Raw genomic sequence first — 25,867 nt, 5'->3', positions numbered from 1 at the left:
AGGGACGCAAACGCAAGGCTCTGTTTGCCGTCTCTGCTCAGTGCAAACACAAGGGTGACTTGCAGCGTGAAGCAAAAAAAGTGAAAGAGAGGGCAGGAGAAAGAAAAATAAACCCCCACGGCTCGCAACGTTCACTTCAAAGATCCGGCTCTAAGAGCCATTTCGTTCGCGACCGACCCATCACTATTTCATTGGACTTTTCGGACTCGGACGCTCGCTTCTCATGGGAATAAGAAGCTTTATTCTGTAGCGCGATCAGAAAAAATACTTGAATTACCCATAGCGAATTCATTAGTTTTTAATAATTAATTCCGGAAGTACGAATGCTGGCGGTATCATTCAATTCTTCACAGGTTTCACGAAACTGCGTTAAGCTAGCAATATCCTTAGTTGAGAAGACTCGTCTGTCAGGCTCCATGCTGGAAGGAGACTCGGAAGACTAAATTGTGGAAATATGGCTTTTAAAAGGCGTTAACACAATAAGGTTCAGCGTGCTGTCATTAATGTATTGTTGATACCAATGGAAAGCTCAGTGATTGGTCTTCGTCTATCCTTGAAGCAACGATATTTTCTTCTACTTTGCGTCGCTGCCGCGGGAATAATTATGTATCGCTTTACAAGGTAAGGCAAACACTGATACAGCGCTGTTTTTACCGGTCACTAACTTTTACTAAGAGTTATGTGCGTGAAGACATCTCGCACACTGATACGTGAAATGTTTACAGTTTGTGATTGTTAAGCTCCACGAATCGTGCTTGGAGCTACTGGTCCGTATTCAACTCAGCTACACAGCGACTGACCAGGGCACCTGTGACCGCGTATCTGGCTCACCTGTTAGACTCTACGTGTCTACGTAACAGCTACTTGTCTTTCACTGGCCCACTTTTCCCACACACATTTTATACTCAAGCCTAGTCCTGGAGAATTAAAAAAACAAAACAAAACGCTGGAGATTTACATTAAAATTATTATTCTTAGACTGTAGTATGTGGAAAAAAAACGGATAAGGTAAAACTTGTGTGATGTTATTCAGCTGAAATATATTCAGCTTTTTTCAGTAAGGTTGGGATGCTATGTAAAATGTAAATTAGGCATGTAACTGCTGCTTAGATAACCCTGCAACAGGCCAGTAGAAATAGTAGGTATGAAAAGTGACGATAAGAACATCACAGAGAGGCTAAGTTCGCCACTCTCTGAGAGGTTATGAGAGAAAATAGTTTAATAGCTGAAGAATAGCATTTGTCCGTCTAGATTTCCAATACGAGCATGCGGGGATTTCATCATCTGAGCATCACTAAAAGATTAAACACAATAAGGAGAAATAGCTACATGTAAGAGGAAATGCAGATAACCAGTGCTGAATGGACGTGATCTCTGGGCATTCAGGCAACACTGCATAAAAAACTTAACTCAGAAACAGAGAAACACTGTTTATCATTGCATGTGCAAATGGAAGATAAACATGAACAAAAATACCTCCAGAAACCTTAAGATGTCCTCTGGGCCAGAGCTCAATTCAGATGGACTGAGGTGAAAACATGTGCTGACTGTTTAAATTCTTTTTAGATAACATAGACACTTTCCTCTGCAATAAAAAGAAGAGGTACTGTCCAACTTGTTTGAAACCAGTTTAAAAACAAGCTTTCACAATCTTACACAAACCATAGGTAACCTGCACACTTGCAAAGGCACCGGTAACCAAGTGATAATCTGCCATTCAAATCAACATATTCGTTTGGGAAAGCCTCCACGAGGACAATGCCACATTTTGTCAAGTCAAGTCAAAGTTTATTTCTGTAGCCTCTGCTTTTAAGCCTGGATCTAGAAATGTCCTAGAGCAGATGGTTCTAGACCTCAGTGCTCTGTTAGGGTTTTAAAAGTTATGTTAAGTAAAGGCATCAAACCACTGAGACGCTTAAAAACAAGTATAAAATTTTAAACTGGATCCTGAAAGCGACTGCACGCCCGTGTAAAGGACACCAGTACAGGTGTAATGTCTTCACATTACATTTTGAACGACTTGAAGATGACGAAATAAGATTAGAGCCAACATATAAAGAGTTACAATAATCGAGACAAGAGGTAATAAACTGGTAAATTACACAATCAAAGTCAGGTGGCGTGAGGTAGGCCTTCACCTGATTGAACGAAGCATGTCTTAACAAAACAGCTAATTAGTTTATCAAATGTTAATGCACAGTCAAGAATCACACCAAGGTTCATTGCAACCAGATGACAGGAAGAGGCTAAGAGTCCAGTGGTGCTGTCTTACCCGTCTAATGCGTTTGGGTTGCCCAAGTAGAATCATTTCTGTTTTGCTTTTGTTCAAATGGAGGAATTTTGTATAATTTTGTATTTGACATTTTGGCCGTATTACAGCAGCATGATTCTGCGGGGAAATATCCACTAAACACATTAAAAATGTAACGAATTTAAAAGTATAACAAATTAGCTCTGAAGCAGCTGAAGTTATATAGTAACCAAGACCTTCAAGACCTGCAAAAACTAAATGTTTGCAGACATTTACTAAATTACTAAAAGAAATTATGATGATGTAACACTGATGCAACCCTCCCCTCCTCCCACCCAAACATAGTACAATGTTGCCGTTGTACTATTTTTTAAAATTAATATAGGTTTTAAATAGTGTAAAAACAAGGGTGACGCAGTAAAACATGAGAGAACTGGTTCGTGAATCTAGTAGTGATCAGAACTCAAAATCAAACTCAAGATAATCAGCCATAAGCATTTTATTGCAAGCTGACAAAAGACAAAATCTCAGTATTTCAATATAGTGCTTACACTAACCATTGACCCCTAAAGGTGTGGCTTTCCTTTTATGCTCACCACGATAAGATATACAAGCTACCTATTACCTCTGCGCTTCAGTAAGGGAGATTTCCGCGAACTTGCAACAGGTTTTAAATATTAGCAGTTTTCCTTTTCTTGTTCAGCGAGTTCTTTCACAGTTTCAAAGTTTTGCCTCTTAGGAACCACCCTGAAACAAGAAGAATGAACCGTGTGGAGGGCCTGAGAGCCAACTCTTCTCAGTTCACTCTGGAAAGAAAACCTTTCCTCATCTTGGGAGGCTCCATTCATTACTTCCGTGTCCCAAGAGCTTACTGGGAGGACCGGCTGCTGAAGATGAAGGCCTGTGGCCTTAATACTCTGACTACGTAAGCTACTACAACTCAAGACTGTCTGAACACATAGGCGGAAAATTCATTGCCCATACTTCTGTAAGGAGTTTGCGGCTGAAATAATGCACATAATAATGCACACGTATGCATTTAAAAAAGTTTGATTTCTTTTTTCAGATATGTTCCTTGGAACCTGCACGAGCCAGAGCGGGGGGTCTTCAAGTTTGAGGATCAGCTAGATTTAGAGTAAGGACTGAAGGCAGGGGAAGGCTTTCAGGGAATTCAGAAGATCGCCTGCAGATGGCACTGTTATATTGCTAAAGACTTGAGTTTGCCAGCCTTGAGTGATTTGAGGTTATAAGAAATGTTTTAAATCAATTAGTGAACTTTGTCTGTCAGTGATTGAGTTATTATTTATAATGTCATTGACCTGTTAAATCTGTTTTTTGTTTTCAAAGTACACGATGAAGGTTAAGAAAAATATTTTACAGTGAGAAAATATATTATTCATTTAAATACTTTATTGACTTTTATTCATAATAAATGGCCCCCACTGACAGCTCATTTTACATCCGTTCCTTAGAGCCTACCTACGTCTTGCAGCCAGCTTGGGCCTCTGGGTGATTCTGCGACCAGGGCCTTACATCTGTGCTGAGTGGGACTTAGGGGGACTACCCAGGTAAAGATTTTAGATATGCAATCAAGTGTTACTGTATATTTATACATAATTTGTAAGTGCCTTAAAGCATTAGTTACTCTGGAATCTGATGTGTAAAACAGCTAGTAGATTGCTAAGCAGTTTAACTTGATTACAGTGCTGTGCAAAATCATTTCTTTATATTTTGCCTCCAAGGAAGCAGACTTCCTCGTAATATTTAAAATGGTCTTAAACAATAGTTCTCCAGACTTTTAGAAGAGCTTTGAGAATTGTTTTAGATTGACATTCACTAATTTTCACTGCAGTTCTTGTACCTGACCATTTTCAGAGGAATGTTTTTTGTTTAGTTTTTCTGCTTGTTTAAATGATTCAGTTCAATGATTCAAGCGTAAAAATGCCCATAGCTCAATTGATGGACCAGTGTTGTGTTTACTCATAACAAAGAATTTACCAAAGAACCAATTTTAAATTGTATTTTTAGGCACTTTCACAGGCATGGAATAGTATTTCATTGTGAGTTGTTTTACAGGTGATTTCAAAGAACTATTAGCCTCATTAGAAATGGTCTCAGTGGAACAGTTGCTGACAGGAAGCCATTCGTTAGGAAGGGAAATGTAGAGAAAAAACCGAGGCTAGCCAAATTGCTCAAGAACTGGACTGAAAATCAGTCGGCAAACAGGTCTGATGGATTGATGAATGCAAGTATGACATTTTTGGTTAAAATGTTATCAATATGTATGAAGGAGGTTGGGAGAAAGGTGCAACAGTGAGTGTCAGCAGTCATCTGCAAAACACAGTGGAGGCTCTGTCATGGTGTAAAGCTGCATTCTTCCAGTAGTAGTGTTGGAGATCTTGACACAAATGAATGAAATTATGCACGGAGAAAAGTACTGTCAGATTTTCATCCACTGTGTAGCACCATCTGGACAGTATCTGGTTGCCTGCAGCGTCATTTGTTAGCATGAAAATGCTCTCAAACACACTGTTGATCCAGTAAAAGCATAACTTGATGAACAAACACATAGTCGCTGTCAGTCATGGATTGGCCTTCCCTTTAGCCCAGACCTCAATATCTTAACAGAGAACAGAACAACATCTAGAACATCTAAATAAGCGTTTTGGATGTCCTTCAAGAAGCATGAAGAACTACTCCTGAAGACTTTCCTTTTATGTTTGTAGATGTTTAAATTAAATGCTGCAGCCATTTTTCATTTTCCCAACAAAATATAAAGAAAACAAACTCTTGCACAGTACTTTATAACTTCTATTATCAAGTGGTCCCTTTGCAGAGGGCAAAATTTGTTTAGTAAAAATAAGAACTGCCTCATTATTAAGTCATCTGAGTTTTTTTTTAAGTGTGCAAGGACAAAAATTGCTTGATTTCTTCTGGAAATATTTTTTTTTTGTTTATTTTTTATTTTGTTTGGTTTGTTTGTAAGACCCACCTTACAGGTTTGCACCTGCAATACAACAGGGCCTCACATAGAGTCAGGCTTATTAAGAATAAACAGCAATATGCAGTACGCCATGTAAGTTTGCCACTGCTGTTACTCGAATGAAAGTCACTGAGGACTACCAGCAGACTTTTAGAGATATATTGGCGACAGCCATAATTAAATCTGACAGGCACATCTCCCTGAAAGATGAATTGATTTACTTCTGTAATCACGATAGATTCAGACAGATAATCAGATAATTGCTGGCAGGAATAAGGTAGTATTTTTAGAGCAGTATTTTCCTTTTGGGAATGTGAGGTTGAGGTAATTATTTGATAATTGTCAAATCTGAGCGAGAGGGACAGAAAAATGCACTAAAGCATGACTTCCTCTGCTTGACGGTAGCCATTCTTAGGTCAGCTTGGTGCAGCTGTCTTTAAAATCGTAAAGTGAAATCACATCACAACACTTTGCGCTGTGATTTCTTTTCAGCTGGCTGCTAAGGGATCCCCAGATGAAACTGAGAACAACCTACTCTGGATTCACCGATGCAGCCAACTCCTTTTTTGATGAGGTCATAAAGAAAGTCGTCCCACATCAGGTAGTTTTCTATGAGTTTACTGAAAATGTAGAGGTCCTGACCTTTGTAAGTGAAACATGCTTATTAATGTTCCAGTTGCGAGGGGGGCTGAGAAAAATGACTTACACCAAAGTACTATGGTGTAAGAGAAATAACAAACAGATGTCCCATACAAATTTAATAGATTTTCTTTTAAATTCAGTAAGCACACAGTTTAAAAAGCAATCATGACTCCAATGTGATACAACAATTGTAAGATGATGACACTTTTATAACCTCAATCGCTACATCAATATTTTCATTACAACGTCCTGAAATGCCGTGCAGGGCCCGGCTGCTATTAAGAACGTGGTAAACAGTTTTAGCAAGGCTTACAGTGGTTACCAGACACTCTTGAGTTGCTTATCTTGTGTTCACAGCCTTATTTTTTTTATCAGCTCCGTGCATCACTGAACACTAAAGCTTTCATATCTCAATTTTTTTTTTTCCATTTTAACTATGCTGAGGATAGGAACGAGAAAGAACTTGTGTCAAGTCATACTGTATGTCCTAATATATGGCTAATTGCTGCACAGTACTCCAAGGGTGGCCCGATTATAGCAGTTCAAGTGGAGAATGAATATGGCTCCTATGCTACAGATGAAAATTACATGCCCTTCATCAAGGAGGTAAGGAGGTAGTTAATAAAGAACTATCAATAAATAGGTTTGTACTATACTATAATATATATATATAATATAATATAATAATATAAATAATATATATATTAATAAATATATATATAATATATATATAATATATATATATATATATAATATAATAGAAACTAAACAAAACCGAAATTATATTTTTGCTATCTCTACTATAATACCCACACCCTCCAATCTTTACAGGCGCTATTGTCAAGGGGTATCACAGAGCTGCTGCTGACCTCAGACAACAAGGACGGGCTGAAGCTTGGAGGAGTGAAAGGAGGTATTGTCAGATTGGCTGGCAGACAAACAAGCTGCTGTATGCACAAATGGCCAATCAATCACACACACATTCTACAATATGTTGGCTGGCATGTCTCATTTTTATGCACAACGGCAAAAACGTCTGAAATAAGTGCAGGCCAGTGTTGCACAACTACTATGCAGAACCAAATCTTAGTGTCATACCAGAAATGTTTTTGAATTCACATTAATTAGTAACCATTATGTACTGTTGGTTTTTACTGCAGTGCTAAAGCATTTTGATTGATACTTGGTATTACTGATATATTCCGGTGTGTAGTATTCATATAATTAGAAAGCAGCATCCACCAGGGTATGTTATATTGAACCTTCTTCTGAGAATCACTTAAAGTATTTAAATGTATTTCTAATAATTTTTCAAAAGTACTGTGCAAAAGTCTCAAGCTACCTCTCATTTCTTTCTATTTTGTTAGGAAAATGGGAAAAACAGTTTATTAAACTATGTGCAAGCATTAGTGGAAATACAAAATAAAGGCTAATACAGAGTTTCAGTTTGTGGCCACCTTCTTTTTTCAACACTGACGCTCATAGACTCCCATAGACAAGCTTTTTTGAAGTAGTCTTCAGGAATAATTCTCCAGGCTTCCTAAAGGATATTCAAAGCTCTTCTTTGAATGTTGGCTGCCTTTTGTTCTGTTCTCTGTCAAGATGATCTCACACTGCTTCAATAATGTTGAGCTTGCGGCTTTTGGGAGGTTTGTCCATGACTGATAGGGTAATTGTTGTCGTGTAATATGGCAGAGCTCAGCCTTTTCTCCCTGTTTCTCATCCTTGCAAATGGTTTCTTGACAGTCACCCTTTCACTGAGACCATTTCTGATCACGTTTTGGTGAACAGTAGATTGATCCCCTGAGAGGTCAGCTGCATCTCGCAGGTTATGAGCTTTGAAGTGAGACGACTTTCTAAAGGATACTGTCAATCTGCTAAATGGACAGGTTCTTCTATAGCAGTTTTCTACTCTACTCAAGCACTCAGGGAACTTTATGCAACGTGCCTCTTTTACCTATTCATACAAACGTTTATTTCCCCCGCTACACCCAAGTGCTTTCTGTCTAACTTTCTATCCAGGAATACTTTGGCATGCAAACTGGAGCAGCCAGGGATCAAACCACTAACCTTCTAATTAATGGATGACGTGCTCTACCGCTGGAGCTACACTCGATTTAAGATTATCTACAGCTGCAGATAATTCACTTGTCCAGTTTCCTCAAAATTGTTTGCTGAGATATGACAAATTCTTGGCTGTTTGTTCTTTGGGAATCACATTGTTAGAGCAGAAATACTGTTTTATGCCTTTCAGACTGTTATCTTTGGCAGTTTTCATAGATTCAGCTAAATAAATTGGAACAAATTATGTGTTTCTACAACAGGCTGCTGGTAACAAATTGCTTAAAGATACAATTTAAAATGTTCTCTTTGCTAAGTATTCTGTTACATGTATACACATCTCCCTTGAGTTAGGTGCCTTTTTTATGCTTGAGTGATTCCAATTAGTGCTAAGTGCTAAGCTCAAGACTTTTGCGCAGTATTGTATGTTCACAGTCTTTTATCAGAACAATTTCCTGCCTTTCCTGTCTTTACCAACTAAAGGATCATTTAATTTCATTCAGATACTACCAATTCATGGTTGAATGACTAATACCTCTCTGAAGAGTGGTTTAATATTTTGCCTTATTTAACGTAATATGTGTCTTTTTTTTTGTTTGCAGCTCTGGAAACCATCAATTTTCAAAAACTGGACCCAGATGAAATCAAGTATCTGGAACAAATACAAGTAAGTCTTTCTTGCCACTAAATTAGTTAAATTCATGTTGATAGATTTTGGAGTTTTCTGATATAATCAGACTCATCACCACACTTAGTTAGCACTGCTCTCTGCAAGAATTAGACAATCCTGGTAAAACAAACTGAAACTGTTTTCTATGAAAGGGATTTGAAAGGTTCAAACTATCAGTTGCTTTACTGGTTGAGTAGTTACACTAAAACATGTTTTCTTTACTAGCCTCAGAAACCTAAAATGGTGATGGAGTACTGGTCTGGCTGGTTTGATCTCTGGGGCGGGCTCCACCATGTTTACACTGCTGAAGGTAAAATGTGCTTTATTTTTACAAATGTAAAAAACATGTTTTCTTTAAGAGAGATTCAGGATCCATGATGAGCGTGGGGGGTTCGAATGAGCGTAAGTTAGGATTACTGCAGATGGATTCTTTGTTGTGGGTGAAACTTTTTTTTTTTTTACAGACGGTCGATAGTGGTGGATAATTTGAGGCAAGAGCAAGACAGGTTTGGTGCTGCAAGCTACTACAAAATCAGTGAAAGTAAAACAGGCTGTCTTGAGAGTAAGACAGAGTCACAGTGCCTTAGGGTAAGAGAGGTTTAAGACAAACCTTTTAGCTGAGTATAAAACAGTGTCTATGCCAGAGGAAAGACTGTGTAAGGACAGAGTCACTGCCATGGGAGCTGTGTGAGCCTTTCTTCAGGCTGAGTGTAAGACAGTGTCTAACGCCATGTTTCTTCAAAGAAGGCGCTGAGCCCACACAGTGCAGCTGGGGTATACAGCTTAGCATATGGTCATTTCTTACTTGTTTGATGGCTTTGTTAGAGATTTATATAGCTTTAATGCTTGGTTGATTGTAAGCCAAGTATCACAGACCAGAGGCTGTGTACCATGCTCTTAATTGCAGAATTGTTCAAAGATATGCTTCACTGATTTTTATTGAACTGAGGTGGAGGAGTTCCCATCTGTATTTCCTGCAGCCTCACAAAAGATAAACGGATACAAAAACACTGATACAGATCAAGTGTTGTGCACTACATTTCTGTTGGTGGGAAGACATCATCATGGGTTTCCCATAGTGTTGCTATACTGGTTTGTATTTTGTATGAGAAATAACGTGATGCATGTTTCATGCAATATCTGCCTGCTTAAGAGCAAAGGACATTTACTTATTTATTTAATTTTGATTTTATCTTTGTCTTTGCGATTAAAATCTCTTTTCGAATGAGACCTTGCCAAAAATGACAAAATTCCTGTGGAATCTTTTTTATATTTGCAATCTCTGACACTTTTATGTGAAATTATAGCAAACACAGGAAAAGTATAGAAATAGCAATTCACTTATTTAATTTAAATGTAACTTGTACATATTACAATGGTTTATTGTTGCACTTGAATTAAAAAAAATAGAAATAGATTAAATTGCAATGGAGCAAAAGTATATAGTGGCAGAAAAAGTAAATACTAATGGAGTTTTCCTATGTATTTTGGGATAAACAAGTTTGTGCAGTACAGTTTCATAAAGCAATGCAGTTTCTTATTTTCATCATTTCATATCTTATCTTTGTACTATTTTAAATTAAATAATGGTTTATATTGGTTAAAAAATCATTACATTGTATTATTATTTATATTTTACCCAGGCCTGACTGATATATTAGCTATTTGCTGATATATATACACAAATGTACACAAATATATATGTGTATACATGTATATATGTGTGTATATGTATATATGTGTATGTATGTTTAACAGGGTTGTATAAAACAGCAAATCTTCATGTCTTTTAATCTAAGAATTCTCTCTTTAACTCTACATTGTACCCCACATATCAGCTGTATAGCATGCTCCATATGCTGCTGTTGTGTGTGTGTGTGTGTTATTTATAGTCTAATGCACAGTCATGACGTAAATGATAGCACCTATTTCACAATTGTTGAGATTAATGGCAGTCAGACACTCTGGCATCATCATCCTGAGTGCTCTTGGAAACATCTTATTTCTTGAAAAGATTGCAGTGCCTCAAGCCTCCTTTTTACTCTTGTCATTCCTAGCAGCCATCCGCATCTTAACAAAAAAAATGCTCTGAAAAGGAAAATGGGGAGAAAGAAAAACCCTCACCACGCAGAAACTGTCACAGCAATGAAATGAACACTGAAATATTCAGAGGGGGATTCATGTCCTTGACAGTTCAGTGCTCTGCAGACTGCAGCACACCCAGCAGTTGGTCACAGTGAGTTCTGCCAGCATGAAACCAGCCGAGTCCAGCTCTACTGCTCGCCTAGCCCGATTGTTATTCAAAAAGGCTAACGCCTCTTGATTAGAATCATTAAACTCAGTCCAGTTACACTACTAAAATTCAATTTAAATTCTTAATTACCTTCTTAGCCACGTTCATTACAAAATATATTAAGCTTATTTGTGCAAGAAAATAGGCCATTTTTTGGGTGTGAGCATTGCCCCGTAATAAATTATAGTTTCCTGTAATAGGATTTGTGGTTTGTGTTTCAGTTAAATTGACACTGAGGGCAATAGGGGTATTAAAACAGCCGCTCTAGCTCATTAAATTCGAGTCTGTGTGGATTTGTTTTCCCCCTTTTGTGACTTCAAGTCCTGTTTGTTATTCCCTGATTCACTCATTAGTCATATGGGAAACTTTCAGCGAAATAAAACCTTATTTTGGTTTTCTCGACAGAAATGATACCTGTGGTGACCGAAATCCTTAAGCTGGACATGTCCATCAACCTTTACATGTTCCACGGGGGGACAAATTTTGGCTTCATGAGTGGGGCCTTTGCTGTTGGACTACCGGCACCTAAACCCATGGTAACAAGCTACGGTATGTGGAACGAATCAGTTTGTCTTTCATGAGCTTCTAAAGCACACTGGCCAGTATTTCCTGACATTTGAATAAACAAACCTCTCTGCTAGAGCTGGAAGGAAAATGAAGTTATACATGGCTGGCTGGTCAGGCTTTAACTTGCCCCTGCTGCAAGGATTCAACACAGGCACATATTCGTAATTAGTGACACTTATCAAAGCCCACGGATTTTGCACAACAATAGGCTAAAATTTGCATGCGTCATGTAGATAATAACTCATTTGAAACATAGTCTCATTCTGTCAGCTTGTTACATTGAAACAAATGGGAGGTTGTTTGGTAGATAAAAAAATATGATAAGGATATTTGAGACGTCTGTAGATGGTGCTATCTCTACTCAGCAGCATCTGACCTGAAACTTATAAATATGCAGAGCACACAGATGAATTCATTACCTAATAAATGCACGGGAATGTAAATTAAAGATGGTACAATGGGTTTTATATCCTCCTCTAGGGTACTTAACATTGTAATGACCTTGTTCTTCAGAAAGGAGGAGAATTCTAAAAAAAACAAGCTCCACAGTAGGCAAGGCCACCTCTGACCTTCAGCAGCCCCTCATACTTGTGTTTATTTCTCCCAATGCCTTTTTACCTTTTTTGCCTCACAAAGCCTCCATTTTCTGTCAAGATAAAGTGCAATATGTCTCGGCCCGCTGCTGCCTCGAGATGTTTGATAGGGGCGCACAGTGAAAGCATCTGCCACAGTAAGAGGCATCTCTGCCTCCCTCTCTGCCTCCCGAGCCTATGTTCTGATAGCGCATTATCTTTCAGATTACGATGCTCCATTATCCGAGGCTGGGGATTACACCAACAAGTACCATCTTCTGAGGAATTTATTCAGCCACTACCACAGTGAGTGTTGTGCGTTGCTGGCGAGACGGGCTCCCAGATCTTCTATCGCTCCTTCTTCCCCTCCTTTTTCTTCCATCGCCCTCTTTAGTAAATTCTCCTTGTAGAACCTGTTCTCTGTTGGCTAAAGCAGGATCACTTTGCATATGATTACAAGCATGGATTACAGATATGTTTTTGTGTGTGTGTCTGAGGGTTTGTGCATGTGTGGCAGAAATGTGTCCAAGTCAATGACCCTCAATTACTGCTCATCTTCAAAATTACATCCTCGGCCTTCTGTCACGTTTATTGGTTAGGCAGTTTTCCCTCTTTGTAAAACAAGGGTTTTGCGGTCGGGTGCAGGAGTCTCAAGTGTTCTGTGGCTATGGCTAGCTTTTGGCAATCTGGGATTGAATCCAGCACAACAAGCTAATAATTTGCTCAACACCGTGGTGATTGAAGATAGTTTGAAAGGCTGCCTGTGCGTGATTCATCCTTATGGTTTGTAGTCTGCTGAGCATGAGCAATGGCCCGGATATGAGAGTCTGAAACTGCTCTGTGTTCTTCTCGGCAGCTGCGAACACATGACCTAATTCCTTAATTAGATCAACTTGATATGTTTTTATTGTTTGGTTGTCATCATGTACGTTGTGTCAGAGCTGTGTCTTTTTCCTGGAGTGTTTTTTTTTTAGATTTACCTTTGACTGCCCGAACTCTGTCAAGGTTCATGGCTCTTAAAACAAGCCTATGATTTTATATTCTTTGGGCATTTCGTATTATTTCGCTGCTATAAACAACAGAACACACTTACAGAACGGTACATTAAATCACTTAAATTATTGAATTTAAGGCAGGCCTTAAGTCTGTAGTTAGTGTCTGTATGTGTTCTTAGTCATCTTATGTTAGATTTGATCCACCGCTGAGGCAGTGAGAGAGATATTTAGAGGAAAGGTGTTGGCTATTCCAGCTGTTACCACTTGGCCATGTGAAACTTCTTCCACTGTGTGCTTTAACACCTTTAAAAGCTGTTAGAGGGCATGGGCAACCACTGCTAATCGTTGTAAAGAGACTGTAAACTGGAATGCAAACTGGATGCTGCTGAGGACTTTTTGTGGCTCATCCAAGGAGGCTCAAACAGTTTTTCAGGGACAGCATCTAAAGGCTGGAGAATGAAAGTCTTGTACGAGGTCGTGGTTTAATAATCTAGGAGGATGTCCAGCAACCTTTTCTCTATTTCAGTGTATCATTCACATGCCAGATGTAACAGATCTTCTTTGTATTTGCAGCAGTATTCAAAATTGTTCTTAATAGCTGACAAACTAAAGGAAGAAGCTGAACCCTTGACCACTACAGTGAGAGGGTCCACATATTTGTTAATTTCTTAAGAGAGACTTGAATTTCATTCGTCGCCCGTCTGTATAGAACATGTACAGGTAATTCTGACAGGCAGGCAAACTCCTTTTATAATTACAAAAGCTCCCTAAAGAATAAAGCTCCTTGTGGTGAATAGAGGATAAGGACAGAGAGCCAAACTGCAGGCTATGCTTATTTTTCCCACCTTGTTTTCACAGCTCAGCCTCTCCCTGAACTGCCCCCTGTTCATGAGCGGAGAGCATACCAGCCCGCTGTCATCCAGCAGCACATCTCTCTGTGGGACAGTCTGCGCTTCACTGACAAGGTAAGCTACAGCCGCAGTGCGAGTGCCAAAATATGGGGAACGCATTAATAAACAATAACAGCGTCTCACGAAGCAACGCTCATCTGCACAGTGTAGCAAAGCTGCAAGGTTGTTTACAGAGAGAATACATAAGAAATGCAACCAAGCTCACAGACAATTTACTGTTAGCCTTTGGTTGTTACCTTTGTTAACTTTTGTAGCCACTTTTCTAGCTTTTCTAACTCCTAATGATAATAATAAAAAGATAAATGATAAGGAACTTTAGCTGTAGTTTGTCAAATTAATCATCTGTGCTCTTTGGGGTTTGTTTATATGCATCTTTAGTTGAGCATTTTTTTGTGTCTCATTTTTTAAATGATCCAAAAACAAAGCATTATCACACAAGGCACGTGTCCCGGCTCATTTTAAATGATTCTGGTGAATTGCTATTGTGAGAAGTCTGAACGAGAAAATGAACAACAGCGCTCGGAGCAAGACATTTTCTCCTAACTACACCGGCAGCCTGCTCGGGGAGCAGCAGAAATCAGCCGTGTGCAGCTTCATGACTGTAGAGATTGTTGTGGAAATAAAAGCCCGAATGCGACACACACGCACAAAAAAACAAATGTCCCTTTGCTAAAGAGGAGGAAGAAGAAAACAATTAAGGTTAAACGCCAACCAACCTTTTAAGGTGGTGTTGTCATTTCTGCTTATTTTCATGTCTACCAGTCTAATTTAGCCATTTACGCCTTGTTCTTCAATGGCATTTATATTCAGAGCAGATGTAGCAGGTCTGGCAGTTGCTTACAACATTAATTATTCACTCCCCATCGCAATAATTTGCTTTCCTGTGAGACGGCAATTACTGTGCCCCTGTCCAGCCGCACACCCTTGTTTAAAAAGCATGTTTTCTCTCCAGCCGCTCCAGAGCTGCTGAGTGTGTTGTCTGAGCTTGATATTGTATCTGTGCATTTGGAGGTATGTGGTTAATCGTGTCATAGCAGGGAGTGGTTATTGTCTCGTGAAAGGTAGATAATGCGCCTCCCAAGGGTAGGAGATTGTTGCCGAATAAAAGAGCAGCAGATAGGAAAGCGCCAATGTTAATGGTAAACACTAACATCAGGTCATATTGCAAGTGGAAGACTTATCAGATCTGTATTGAGAGAGGTTATCTTGTATTTTATTCATTCATATTTTTAAAAATCAGAATCTCACACACAAACTATATATATATATGTATTTATGCTGTGTGTTAAAATACCTGTCTTATGCATATCTTGTAGCCTTTCAAGTCGGAGAGGCCGGTGAACATGGAGAATCTCCCCGTGAACAATAACAATGGTCAGTCATATGGCTACACGCTCTATGAGACCACCATCACCAGTGGCGGAGCTCTCAAGTCGCAGAACAATGTCAGAGACAGAGCTCTGGTAAGGACAGGAAGACAGACACACACACAGTCCATCCACAGTCTTTGTGACAACATTTGGACCTAGAAAGCTGCGATTTCCTTGTTAGAAATCACACCCATGATCAGCGTACTTGTGGATTACAAGTCAAGGCTGCGACCATTTGGTCTGGTATTAGTGGGCAGTTCTCAGGAAAGATTGAATGCAGTGAAAGACAAATACATCTATGTTCAACTTTCCTTCTTTTCCCCAGGTTTTTGTGGATAAACATTTTGTAGGCGTTTTGGACTATACGGTGCAAGAACTTGCTGTACCTGATGGGAAGGTAACTTTTGAGTCTGTCTGTCCTTCTCTGTGAAAATGTGACACAGTTGGCTGTTTGAAAAGAATAAAGTTGTAAATATTTAACAGAATGCAGCATCTGAAAGCTTCAGGGGATGCTGCCGGGTGTTTTTTTTGGCAGCTGGGTCCCAGTATTAAGCCAACAGCAAATTTTCAAACAACTGTTTATCCTAACAAATGAGAAAGTCACCTTGAGCCTTACAGAAAACAGTAGACACACATCAGCCTTGATGAGTTGCTAAAATCAAAACAACTGAATGGATTTTTTTGTGTGCTAATGCTGCTGTTCTTCTATTAATGCCCCTTAATGTTTTATGTATTTTCCCACTGAAGGGAAAAAGAACTCTGGGCTTACTGGTGGAGAACTGTGGAAGAGTGAATTATGGAAAAACCCTGGATGAACAGCGCAAAGGTGCAAGCAGTTTAACAAACAGATGGCTTTGCAGACATTCCAGTCAGACGAGTCTTGCCTTGAAATCTTTTCCTTTTATTTGAGACCCTTAGAGAAACTCATTAACATTGTTTTAAGATCCATAAAGAAACTGAAGCAGCTTTGACTCACCTTTCAGGTCTTGTTGGTGATATTCTGCTAAACGAGCACACCCTCCGAGACTTCAATATTCACAGTCTGGATATGAAGCCTGCCTTTGTAAACAGGTTTGTATGTGTCAGTTATTATTCAGTTTCCCCACCAACGTTTGTGTTTCCCCGTCTTTAAACTTGCCTTTTCTTATCCAATCCATTTAGTAATAATCCTGCTTATCACCATCCTGATAGTGGGAAGATGATGCCAGAATGCAAAACAAAAAAACCATCAAAAACATCTTCAGTTAAAAGCATTAAGGGCCAGATTTACTAAATGGGGCAAAAATAAAGTGTGAGCATAATCCCCAAATAACGCTGACAGGCGGGGTTAGTTGTACAAGTGATGTACAAAAGTTGTGCTGTTTTCTAAACACAGTCACTTGATTTCAATAAGACATGTTAAATCTGCCAATAACTGCAAGGGATGGGTTTGAGAGATGGATTTGTTTAGTAAAAACAACAGGTTTGCAGACTTAATGGCACACTGAGCACTGTGAAAATTACTTGCACTTTCCATGGTCCTGAAATGATAAGTTCAAAATTCTACGGTTAAATTGTAGGGTTCAAAGTCAACATTGTCATCTCTCTGTTCTCGCCGTTCTGCCGTACTTTCCTGTTGGAACCAGTTGCAGGTTGTGAGATAGCACTCGCAATATGTTGAAAAGAATCTGCTGGCAAAAACTGGAAGTTTGGTTGTCACTGGTATCTTGTGACTCCTTCAGGTTGGAGGTTCCAGGTCATCTCTGAGTTCATTGAGCAAACTTTGTAAATGATATGTTTTTAATCACATCTTTGTCCGATGTTCCAAATAAATTGGCACGAGTGGAGAAGCGTCTCTTCTAGCACAGACCCTTACACCTCTGAGGTGGCTTCTAAGTGCAGCAATAATTGGCACCATTTCAGGACCAAAGAATAAGACATTCTTTTTTTGGAGTTAAGTATCGCCACGCTTTGCAGAAAATTGTGTTTAGGAAATGTTAGTAAATATATTTGCACACTTGATTTCAATATTTCCCTCCCTATATTTTGCACACCGAGAAAAGAACTGGCAGAAATGCATAACCAAGAGGGTCAGTCACAAAAATGAGTTCCCACCTCACTCTGCTCTCTTTAAACATCAACTGTACTTTTTTATACTTTAACCCAATATGTGGTGGTCCAATGAGTTAGTAGCACTTAGTGGCTCTAAAGGCAAGTCAATATATAAAATGCCAATTCCATGCCCAAGGACAACCATGTCATAGATAAGTGTTGAACACACAACAAAATGTCATTAAAAACATACAGTACTGTGTAAAAGTCTTGCACCAACCCTGATTTCTTTATATTTTGCTAGAAGTTTGTTAGAAGCTTAAAAGTCAATATTTGGTATGACTACCTTTATTCTTTGACACAGCCTGAACTCTCTTAGACAAGTTTTTCTATAGATTCTTTAAGTAGTCTTCAAGAATAGTTCTCCAGGCTTCTTGCATAAGCATAAGCTTTATCTGGATAAATTAGCAGACCTGCTGAATGAGCATAAATATGTTCTGTTAAAGAATAAACTGAGCTGGGTGATAATTTATCCCGTTCATACCTGTGTCCTGAGTGTCCTTCCTTTTCCTCCTAGGTCTTACAAGAGCTCCAAAACATCAAAATTACTGCAAAGACAAAGAGGCACTGAGGGTAGAAATGGACTAGCATGGATAAACAGAGCAGGCATTGAATACTGCAGTATGTTTGCTGTTTTTCTGGAAATGTTCTTTGAGGCTTTTACCTTCAAGGGCAGGCCACACAAATGCAAGAACTGAACATAGCTCTGCAGTGGAAACTGATCTGTGTTATTTTCAGAGAGTTCAGCTTGCAGTTTTTTGATGCTATGACCTACCTAGCTTGAATGTGCCATCAATGCCATTATGGTCATCGGGTCTGGTGGTTTCTATACATGGAAGCACAACACTACAGTCAAACATTAAAAGGCCATTTTGCAGGAGGTGGCACTCTGCATGGACCAAATGCTTTTCCCTCATGATTGCATTATTAGAATCCCCTCTCATATTGCCATATTTGTGCTCCACATTTGTACCCCACACTGCAATTTATTTATTTAGTTTTTCTCATTGCTAATGAACACTAGGGTTACTCTGTCAGCCTGTTAGAGGTCTTTATTTTTTCCTAGTAACATTTTAATTGCAAATCTAGTGTATTTCTCGCTGTATAGCTTCAAAATAAAATTTCTTACCTCAGCACCGCGCTGAAAATGTCAAGTCCTAAAGCATTGTACCAATGAAAGCTGCAGATTCCTACCCGGAGAAGGAATTCTGGTCTTATATCACTGTAACCTTTTGAATTCACTTACTTGTTAAAAAAGTGAAGTGTGTAAATACATCTGCATATTCCACTGCTAGCAAAATAAATGTTGCATGAAGGACATGATATGCTGCTGGCAGACAAACAGGCTGCTAAAAGTGATTTTTTTTTTTTTTAGTCAGATTTATATCACATAACTCACATTTGTACTTTTTATTCATTCTTCACAGACTGGAGAGTGCAGGTCACTGGATGTCCATGCGCCATCAGCCCTCCTTCCCAGGGTTTTTCCACAGCAGACTCTATGTGAACGGCTCACCTCAAGACACCTTCATCAAACTCCCTGTGAGTGATTCAGTTGATTTCACCATTGTACAAAATGGGAAAACATCATTAGAAATGATATCCTCACTAACTTCACAGATTTGAGTGGTGTTTGTTTTTGTTTTTTGACACAAATTCAAATTTAAAAGTATTTTTTCTTGATATTTATTTTGCATGAATTTCGAGTTTTGATTCTTCTAGATGACAGAAACACAGAAGTTTCACATAAACAATCTAAAGCTGTCATCACCACGTTATCAGGGGGATCTCTCCTCTAATCTGTTACGAATTCTGACATCAAGCTAGACATTCAGTTTAGAGAAGACATCTGTTAGGAGATCAGCTTTTCACTGAATTTCATCTTGGGGAGTGATAATCGACTTTGACTTTTGGTTTTCTAATTACTGTCATGAATGTTGATTTAATGAATTAGTCTTTATTTCATAGTTAATACACATCTGTAAAACATGCTCAGATAAATGGCTTGATTGCATGCTGACTCGTTTATAATTCAGTGGGCAAATTTACACAATGATATTATTCTTTCGCTCTGCTAGTGAGATCGGACAATTTCTAAAGAGGTTTTTAGGAGAACAGGATGTTCAGTAAGGCATGAGTAAGTCCACCTACTGTTGGTAGTCGGGAACATGTTTTTTTCTTTTAATATTTTAATATCGTTACGCACTGTAATGGGGAACTGGTTGTGTTCACAGGGTTGGAGCAAAGGTGTTGTGTTCATCAATGGCAAGAATCTGGGACGTTACTGGTCCACTGGTCCTCAGCAAACTCTCTATGTCCCAGGACCCTGGCTTCACAGGGGTGACAACCAGGTACTGTGTCTTCTCCAGAAACACATGTGCTTACCGTTTAGAAAATCTGTTTAAAGTCTGTTTTACACACTTTAGCTAGAGTCAAGAGACCTAGTGAAGACAACCTGGTGCAGTTGAAACTGAGTCAGAATGAGGGGGAAAAGGTGATTTAAGTGACTTCATGGTTGTTGGTGCCAGACAGGCTGATCTGAATTTTTATCAGAAACCGCTTATACTGTGATCTTTCCACACAAACATCTGTAGGGTTTACAGCGAATGGTCTAAAAATAAGATCAAATATACAGTGAGCAGTAGTTTTCTTTTCTGATGCAGGACATCAGAGGAGAATCGGTAAACTCGAATAACCACTCATAACAATCGAGGCGTGCAGAAGAGCATCTCTGAAAGGACAGTTCATCATTTATTGAAGCTGATAGGTTAAAGCACCAAATGACCACACCGGCTCCCACTCATGTTAGCTGAGAGCAAGAAACAAGGGCTACAGTTTGTACAGATGCAACAAAATTGAAAAATAGAAGAAGATTAGAAAAATGTTTTCTGCTCTGCCAAGTCCTGGTTTCTGCCACAGCATTCATGGCAGGGTCAGAACTTTAAGACTCACTGTCTTGTATCAGTGGTGGTATCAATTTGCTGGTGGTGGCGTCATGGTGTGGGGGATATTTTTACAGTGAGCATTGTTTAAATGCCACAGCCCTACCTGAGTATTGTTGCCATCCTATTATTACCACAGTGAACCCATCCTTTGGTGCCTGCTTCCAACAGGATTACACACCATCTCAAAAAACTCAGGTAATCTCAGACTGGTTTCTTTAATGTGACAATGAGTTTATTGTTCTCAACTGGGCTCCACGGTAACCAGATCTTAGTCCAGTAGAGCATCTTTGGGATGTGTTTATTGACATCATGAAGATTTAGCTGACAAATCTGCAGCACATCATCCTATCATGTCAGCATGGACCAACATCAATCAGGAATGTTTCCATCACTATGTTGAATCTGTGCCATGAATAATTCAGGCCGTTTTGAAGGCAAAGGGGGTCCAACCTGATACTAGCAAGTCGTCCATAACATAGTGGCCAGTGAATGTGTGCGTACAAAACTATCTGTGTATTTATTTAGTTCTATGCAGATTTTTTCCCTTCTCTACAACATTTTTTAGATTTTTCTCCACTATTTATAATATAATATAATATAATATGCACATGCTATTTTATATGAGCTCCACTAATATGACAAAACATATTGGCGGTCATACGCTGCAGTTTTCAGTCATCTGTTTTGTTCAACTCTGCAACTTTATTTCTGCTCTTTCTCCCTATTTTCTCCTCTCTTAGTGTGCGTATGTTGACATTAGTTCTTAAACACCCACACTTACTGTACTTTCATGACCTCAAATAAGCCGGTATGCAATGTTTTTGACTTGTCATAGGTCATAGTGTTTGAAGAGCAGGAAACAGATGGTAAGATCCAGTTCGCCAGCAGCCCAGACTATGGCATGACTATTGATGTCCAGTGAGGAGAACAAGAGGGAAGGGTGGATTAAGAGAGGAAGAGGGAGGAGGATGGGAGGATAGCGTGGGAGGACACGACCGCTGTAAGCTGCACTGACGCCTTTCTGCAACTCAAAAACACTCAAGACTGACACGTCAGTGAGTACGACATCAGCAATGCAGCTGTGTAACCAACTTCCTCACAGCAGTTCCTCATTACTGTGTGTTTGCAGCTTTGTTTTAATTTATTTTCTTAACAGATTTAACCTTAAACCCTGAAACGTAATTGGAGATCAAGAAACGGAAGGAGAGTGAACTTGATTATAATAAATGTTCTTCCTCTGAAAGACTTAATTTATTGCTTGCATCCAGACTGTATAACAACAATGTGTGAATAAAGAGTTGTTTGACCTCTCTGCCACTAACCAAGGCCGAGGAAACCTTTAAATTGTTTTATTTATTTATTGACTCTGTTTGCTTTTCAAATATACCTTCTGATGGTATGTTGTGTGCTTCTGTGGATAGGTCATGCACACAAAGTGTCTCTGAAAATCTCTTTTCCTTTTTATGAAAACCTGTCATGTGTCTGGTCATCATCAGGGATTTTCTTTGAAGACATATTGCAGGAAAGCAATGCTTTCTAGATCGATTAGAGGTGGGTGGATCGATCAAAATATTGATCGTTTTGGTAGTGCTGATATTGGTATTGGATCGATACTTAGTCTCTGTCCTCAAAGCTCAGTATGAGCCCACTAACTTGTGTTAAATTAATAATTTTTTGGGGGGAAATAAAAAAAACATATACCTCAAACGTGCACTATGAAAAATGTCTCAATCTTCATTTGAACTAGGTAACCTGATGCATTAAGTCCAACACTTGATCTAATCAATGGATTTACAAACAGCTGGAAACACAAGCAAGATGTATGTAGACATAAAGTTTGGTAAAAACCATTTTATATAGTAGCACAAAAAATGCACTGGTTACAACAACAATAGCATGAAAGCAAAACTTTGGGCTATTTATCCAGACTTTGAGCCCTAAACGTCTTCACTCTGAGGGGGAAATTACATGCAGTACAACAGACAGTACAGAGACATCCACTGGACACAATACACAGAGCCAGGTGAGGTTGTTCTCAGTGATTTATTTATCTGGATTCAACTAACATCTTTCTCTGAGACAGAATTGCTGTGGCAAATAAACAACCTTAAGAGTCACATGCATAAAATGTGAATCGCATGAGGCTGAAAGATGACGGTGGAGATGATGAAAAGGGAGGACTTTGTGTCTGTGTGTGTGCATGCGTGTGCGTAAAGTGTATTGTGCCTTTTAAACGCCCTCAGAGGGGTTATGTTCTTTAAATGACTTTCAGTGTTGATGTTGCTGCACATTGCAGGAAGGTTACTTTATAACAGACTAATGCTGTATCACATACTGCTTGATGCATCATCAGCTGGGATCAGATGAAGGGCAAAGTTGAAACAGCATCACTCTGACGTTGAAGCCTTTTTAAACCAGGGATGTCAAATTCATTTCCCATCGTGGGCCGCAAAGAAGCTACTTTGATCTTAAATGGGCTGGAGCAGTGAAATGACATGCTAAATATTAATAATTACTGGAAAAGTTCTGACAATTCATTGCCCAGACTGGCCTGAAATTATAAAATATAAAGTTTTAATTCAAAACATATTTTATTAAATGACAAATTTATATAGTAGATACTGAAAAAAATGGGAAATTTCTGTCAATGAATTGTTTATTTATTACTTAATAACTTTAGCATACTACAAATGGGGGGGGGGGGGTCTTCATTAACAGGAAAAGCCACAAAACCTATGAAAATCTATACAGTCATTCACATTTTCCTGACTGGAGTCTTTGCAGGTCAGTTCTGGTCCCTGGGCCTTATATTTGACACCCCTGATTTAAACTGTCCTGACATCGCAGCATCATTGTTCTGAACTCACCACTGCCTCGTCTGTACCCCACATCGCATTTGTTCGCCTGCACAAACGCAGCATTAGGAACATTTTGTTTCACTCGTAAAAAGCAAACTTTTCAGATGGATTCTGTCATTGACTTTTAACACATCTCAAGTAGAGCTCAGCCAGCAGCAGTGCTACGGTCCTCCTGGCACCTTCAACCTGTTATTGATCTGTGTAATCGTCCCTGTGTACAGTGTAGTGTATGTGTGCATGCTGTTTACTGGAAAATACAGATTAAAGGGCAAAACCCTGGCATGACTGAATTGCACATCCAAGCTTGAAATAAATATATAAATAAATATATTAAATTTGATTTTGAATAAATAATGGGAGGATAGCGATCTCTCCGTGGCTGCGGTGTAATATCATGCAGTCAGTGGAAACGGCCTGTGTTATTTTAGAGATACCAAACAGCCTTTGTCTGCGTGTGTATCTTATCGCATCCAAAGTGAAATCTGCAATAACACGGGTTCTGCGGCTTGTACGTGTTCATGGGGGCAGTAGGGTGTTTTGAGTTGGCTGTGTGTGCTGGGTTATGGAGGATGGTCTGGGTGTTTTGTTTCGTTTTTCTTTTTTTCTTTTTAGGAGGTGGGGGGAGGACATAGATAATCTAGCAACAGCACAGAGGCTCAGTTCTTTCTTGAATTATCTCCAGCTACTTCTGCTGGCCAGCGTCAGATAAGAGAGCCACCGCTGTGTCTAAGATGGATGATTTATCAAGCAGAGGAGAGACTCTATTATACGAGATGCAGAATAACTTTCAGCAGCGCAGCGTCGTACCTACTGATGTCTAATGTTCAGAGGAGCAGAGACTCCATTTCTTGACATCCATGGATGCTAACACACAAAGAAAACATCACCTCACTGCCAGATCTTTAGCAAAAATAACACTGATTTTCATTGTGCTTTTCTTCTTGTAGCCCACTGTTACTTTAGGCTTGGGTTTAATATTTGATTTCATATGTGGAGGCCATAACTAATAATAATAATTCTCTATGTTTTGGGGTTGGGGGGGTTCTTTAGCGCTAACAGGAAGTGACAGGCTTTGTGAAAACCAACTGTGTAGGCTCTGATGCCGCTTCATCCTTCTTCTTTTTTGGGGGGGGGGCTATACACAGCAGACTTATGGCGTCCGGGGTAGATGTGCGTGTGCTTGTGCACAGATAAGGGGAAATATTAAATCATTGAGTTTTTCTGCATTGCAAAAAACTCACAAAGTTACAGCAGATGAAGTCAAGGGTAGATTTGGAGGGGGGTGTCAGGGCAGCGGTTGTGAATCTGCCACGTTAATGATGCTGATGTGCTATTACTCTTTCCATGTGTTGAACCCAGAGTGAACCTGTGCCTTGTTGTGTGTCGTTCTAAGGAATTTACCAGGGAAAGGGACTCTTTCTTCTTCTTCTTTACATAGAAATACAGTAATTACAATGCATCTGTCAAACCCCTCCTCTAACTCTTCTCATATTCAATTAGTATTTATACATGTCGTCACAGAGGAACATTTGTGTGTTTTTAAGTGCTAGGGAGAGTGTTAGGTTTCTGATGCTTACTTGTACAGTTCAGCTTCGAAGCACAGAGGGGTACGTGTGCAACAGCAGTCTGTCTTCAAGTGTACGAGTTATGATGGATGACTATAAAATGGACAGAGTAAATGTAGGCAAGAGTCAGTAGTATTGAACTAGCAAGTCAAGTGCATGTGAAACGCCTAAACCAGTTAAATGAACTTAAAGCAAACCGAAATGAAGAAGTTTCCTTCCCTGTCTATGTTTGCGTTCGCTCAAAAAGGAAAAATCCACATCAGACGTCTTTCTCCTCGGAGTGGTGTTTTTTTCTTGTGTGTTTTTTTTTTATCCAGGCGGATGATGTGGGCCGTGTCCTTAAATCCATGAGGAATTTCTCAGGGGGGGATACGATGTGCAGATCCAGCCCCATTTGTCTTTTATTTCCTCTTTTTTGTTCTTTTAAATTTGAGGTGGATATTTCTTAAAACACTTGTTTGGCTGAATCTGCTGTCTGTATGCTTTTTTTTTCTTCTTCTTCGTATTGTGCTGTCTCTTTTGTTAGGCTGTCCTCAGCGGGCCATTGTTCACCACCGCCCCCCCCTGCCACCCCACCAACCCTGCGAGGCTTCCTTTGCTGTTGTCTCCTCTGCACATCGGTGGCAGACCTGACAAATATCTGCTGCCTTTTTGCTATAATCTGTGCTTTAATACAATACATTATGTACTGTTTTGGTCCATATTTTTTTAAACAAAAAATGTCAGATTGAGTCAAGAGGATTAAGTCCCTCTTTAAATGCCCCCCACCTCCTTTTTTTCCTTTTCCTCGTGATTAAGATGTGAGCACTTATCGAGAAGCTTAGCCGTTTTCTCCCTTCTCAGCTCAGAGGCCAGCCACCTGCAATGGAAAGGATTAAGACGGGTTGAAAAAAGATCACCGAGGTTTAATTTAATCTCAGTAAACCTGTTTATTTCCTTGGCGACATTTAATAATGGACAGCAGCTAATTGGACTTTAATAGAGGGGCACTGAAAATGACTGAATGGCGTATCAGGAAACATTAATGATAAATGCTCCTTTTACAGGCTAACCAGGCGAGATCAGGTGATGCTAACCTCCTAAATTCACCTTA

The 25,867-nt window shown here is 39.3% G+C and overlaps 2 protein-coding genes across 4 annotated transcripts in view; one reads left to right on the top strand and one right to left on the bottom strand.

Moving 5' to 3' along the window:
• The first annotated feature begins 48 nt into the window (after positions 1 to 48).
• LOC102313657 (beta-galactosidase-1-like protein 2) lies at positions 49 to 21,695 on the top strand. The gene is made up of 19 exons (XM_042222539.1): positions 49 to 621; positions 2,991 to 3,176; positions 3,318 to 3,386; positions 3,724 to 3,819; positions 5,727 to 5,835; positions 6,390 to 6,482; positions 6,708 to 6,789; positions 8,540 to 8,604; positions 8,833 to 8,917; positions 11,306 to 11,449; positions 12,265 to 12,345; positions 13,893 to 13,999; positions 15,262 to 15,408; positions 15,641 to 15,712; positions 16,063 to 16,141; positions 16,299 to 16,386; positions 18,834 to 18,948; positions 19,641 to 19,757; positions 21,187 to 21,695. Exons 1-19 carry the CDS (start codon positions 521 to 523, stop codon positions 21,271 to 21,273), a joined length of 1,923 nt encoding a protein of 640 aa, XP_042078473.1. The 5' UTR covers positions 49 to 520; the 3' UTR covers positions 21,274 to 21,695.
• A 685-nt stretch (positions 21,696 to 22,380) lies between these two features.
• Positions 22,381 to 25,867, bottom strand: part of b3gat1a (beta-1,3-glucuronyltransferase 1 (glucuronosyltransferase P) a) — an 88,325-nt gene continuing 84,838 nt past the window's right edge. For all 3 annotated transcript variants that reach the window (XM_042222543.1, XM_005927271.3, XM_005927273.3), the window contains one exon: positions 22,381 to 25,633. The gene's annotated coding sequence lies outside the window, so the exon portion shown is untranslated. The remainder of the gene's footprint in view (positions 25,634 to 25,867) is intronic.

This window comes from Haplochromis burtoni, unplaced genomic scaffold, assembly GCF_018398535.1.
Source record: "Haplochromis burtoni strain Fernald_Lab_line unplaced genomic scaffold, NCSU_Asbu1 Contig_88, whole genome shotgun sequence".
Lineage (NCBI taxonomy): Eukaryota > Metazoa > Chordata > Actinopteri > Cichliformes > Cichlidae > Haplochromis > Haplochromis burtoni.
Note: the sequence above shows the minus strand (reverse complement) of the source record. Positions and strands in the feature narration are given on the sequence as shown.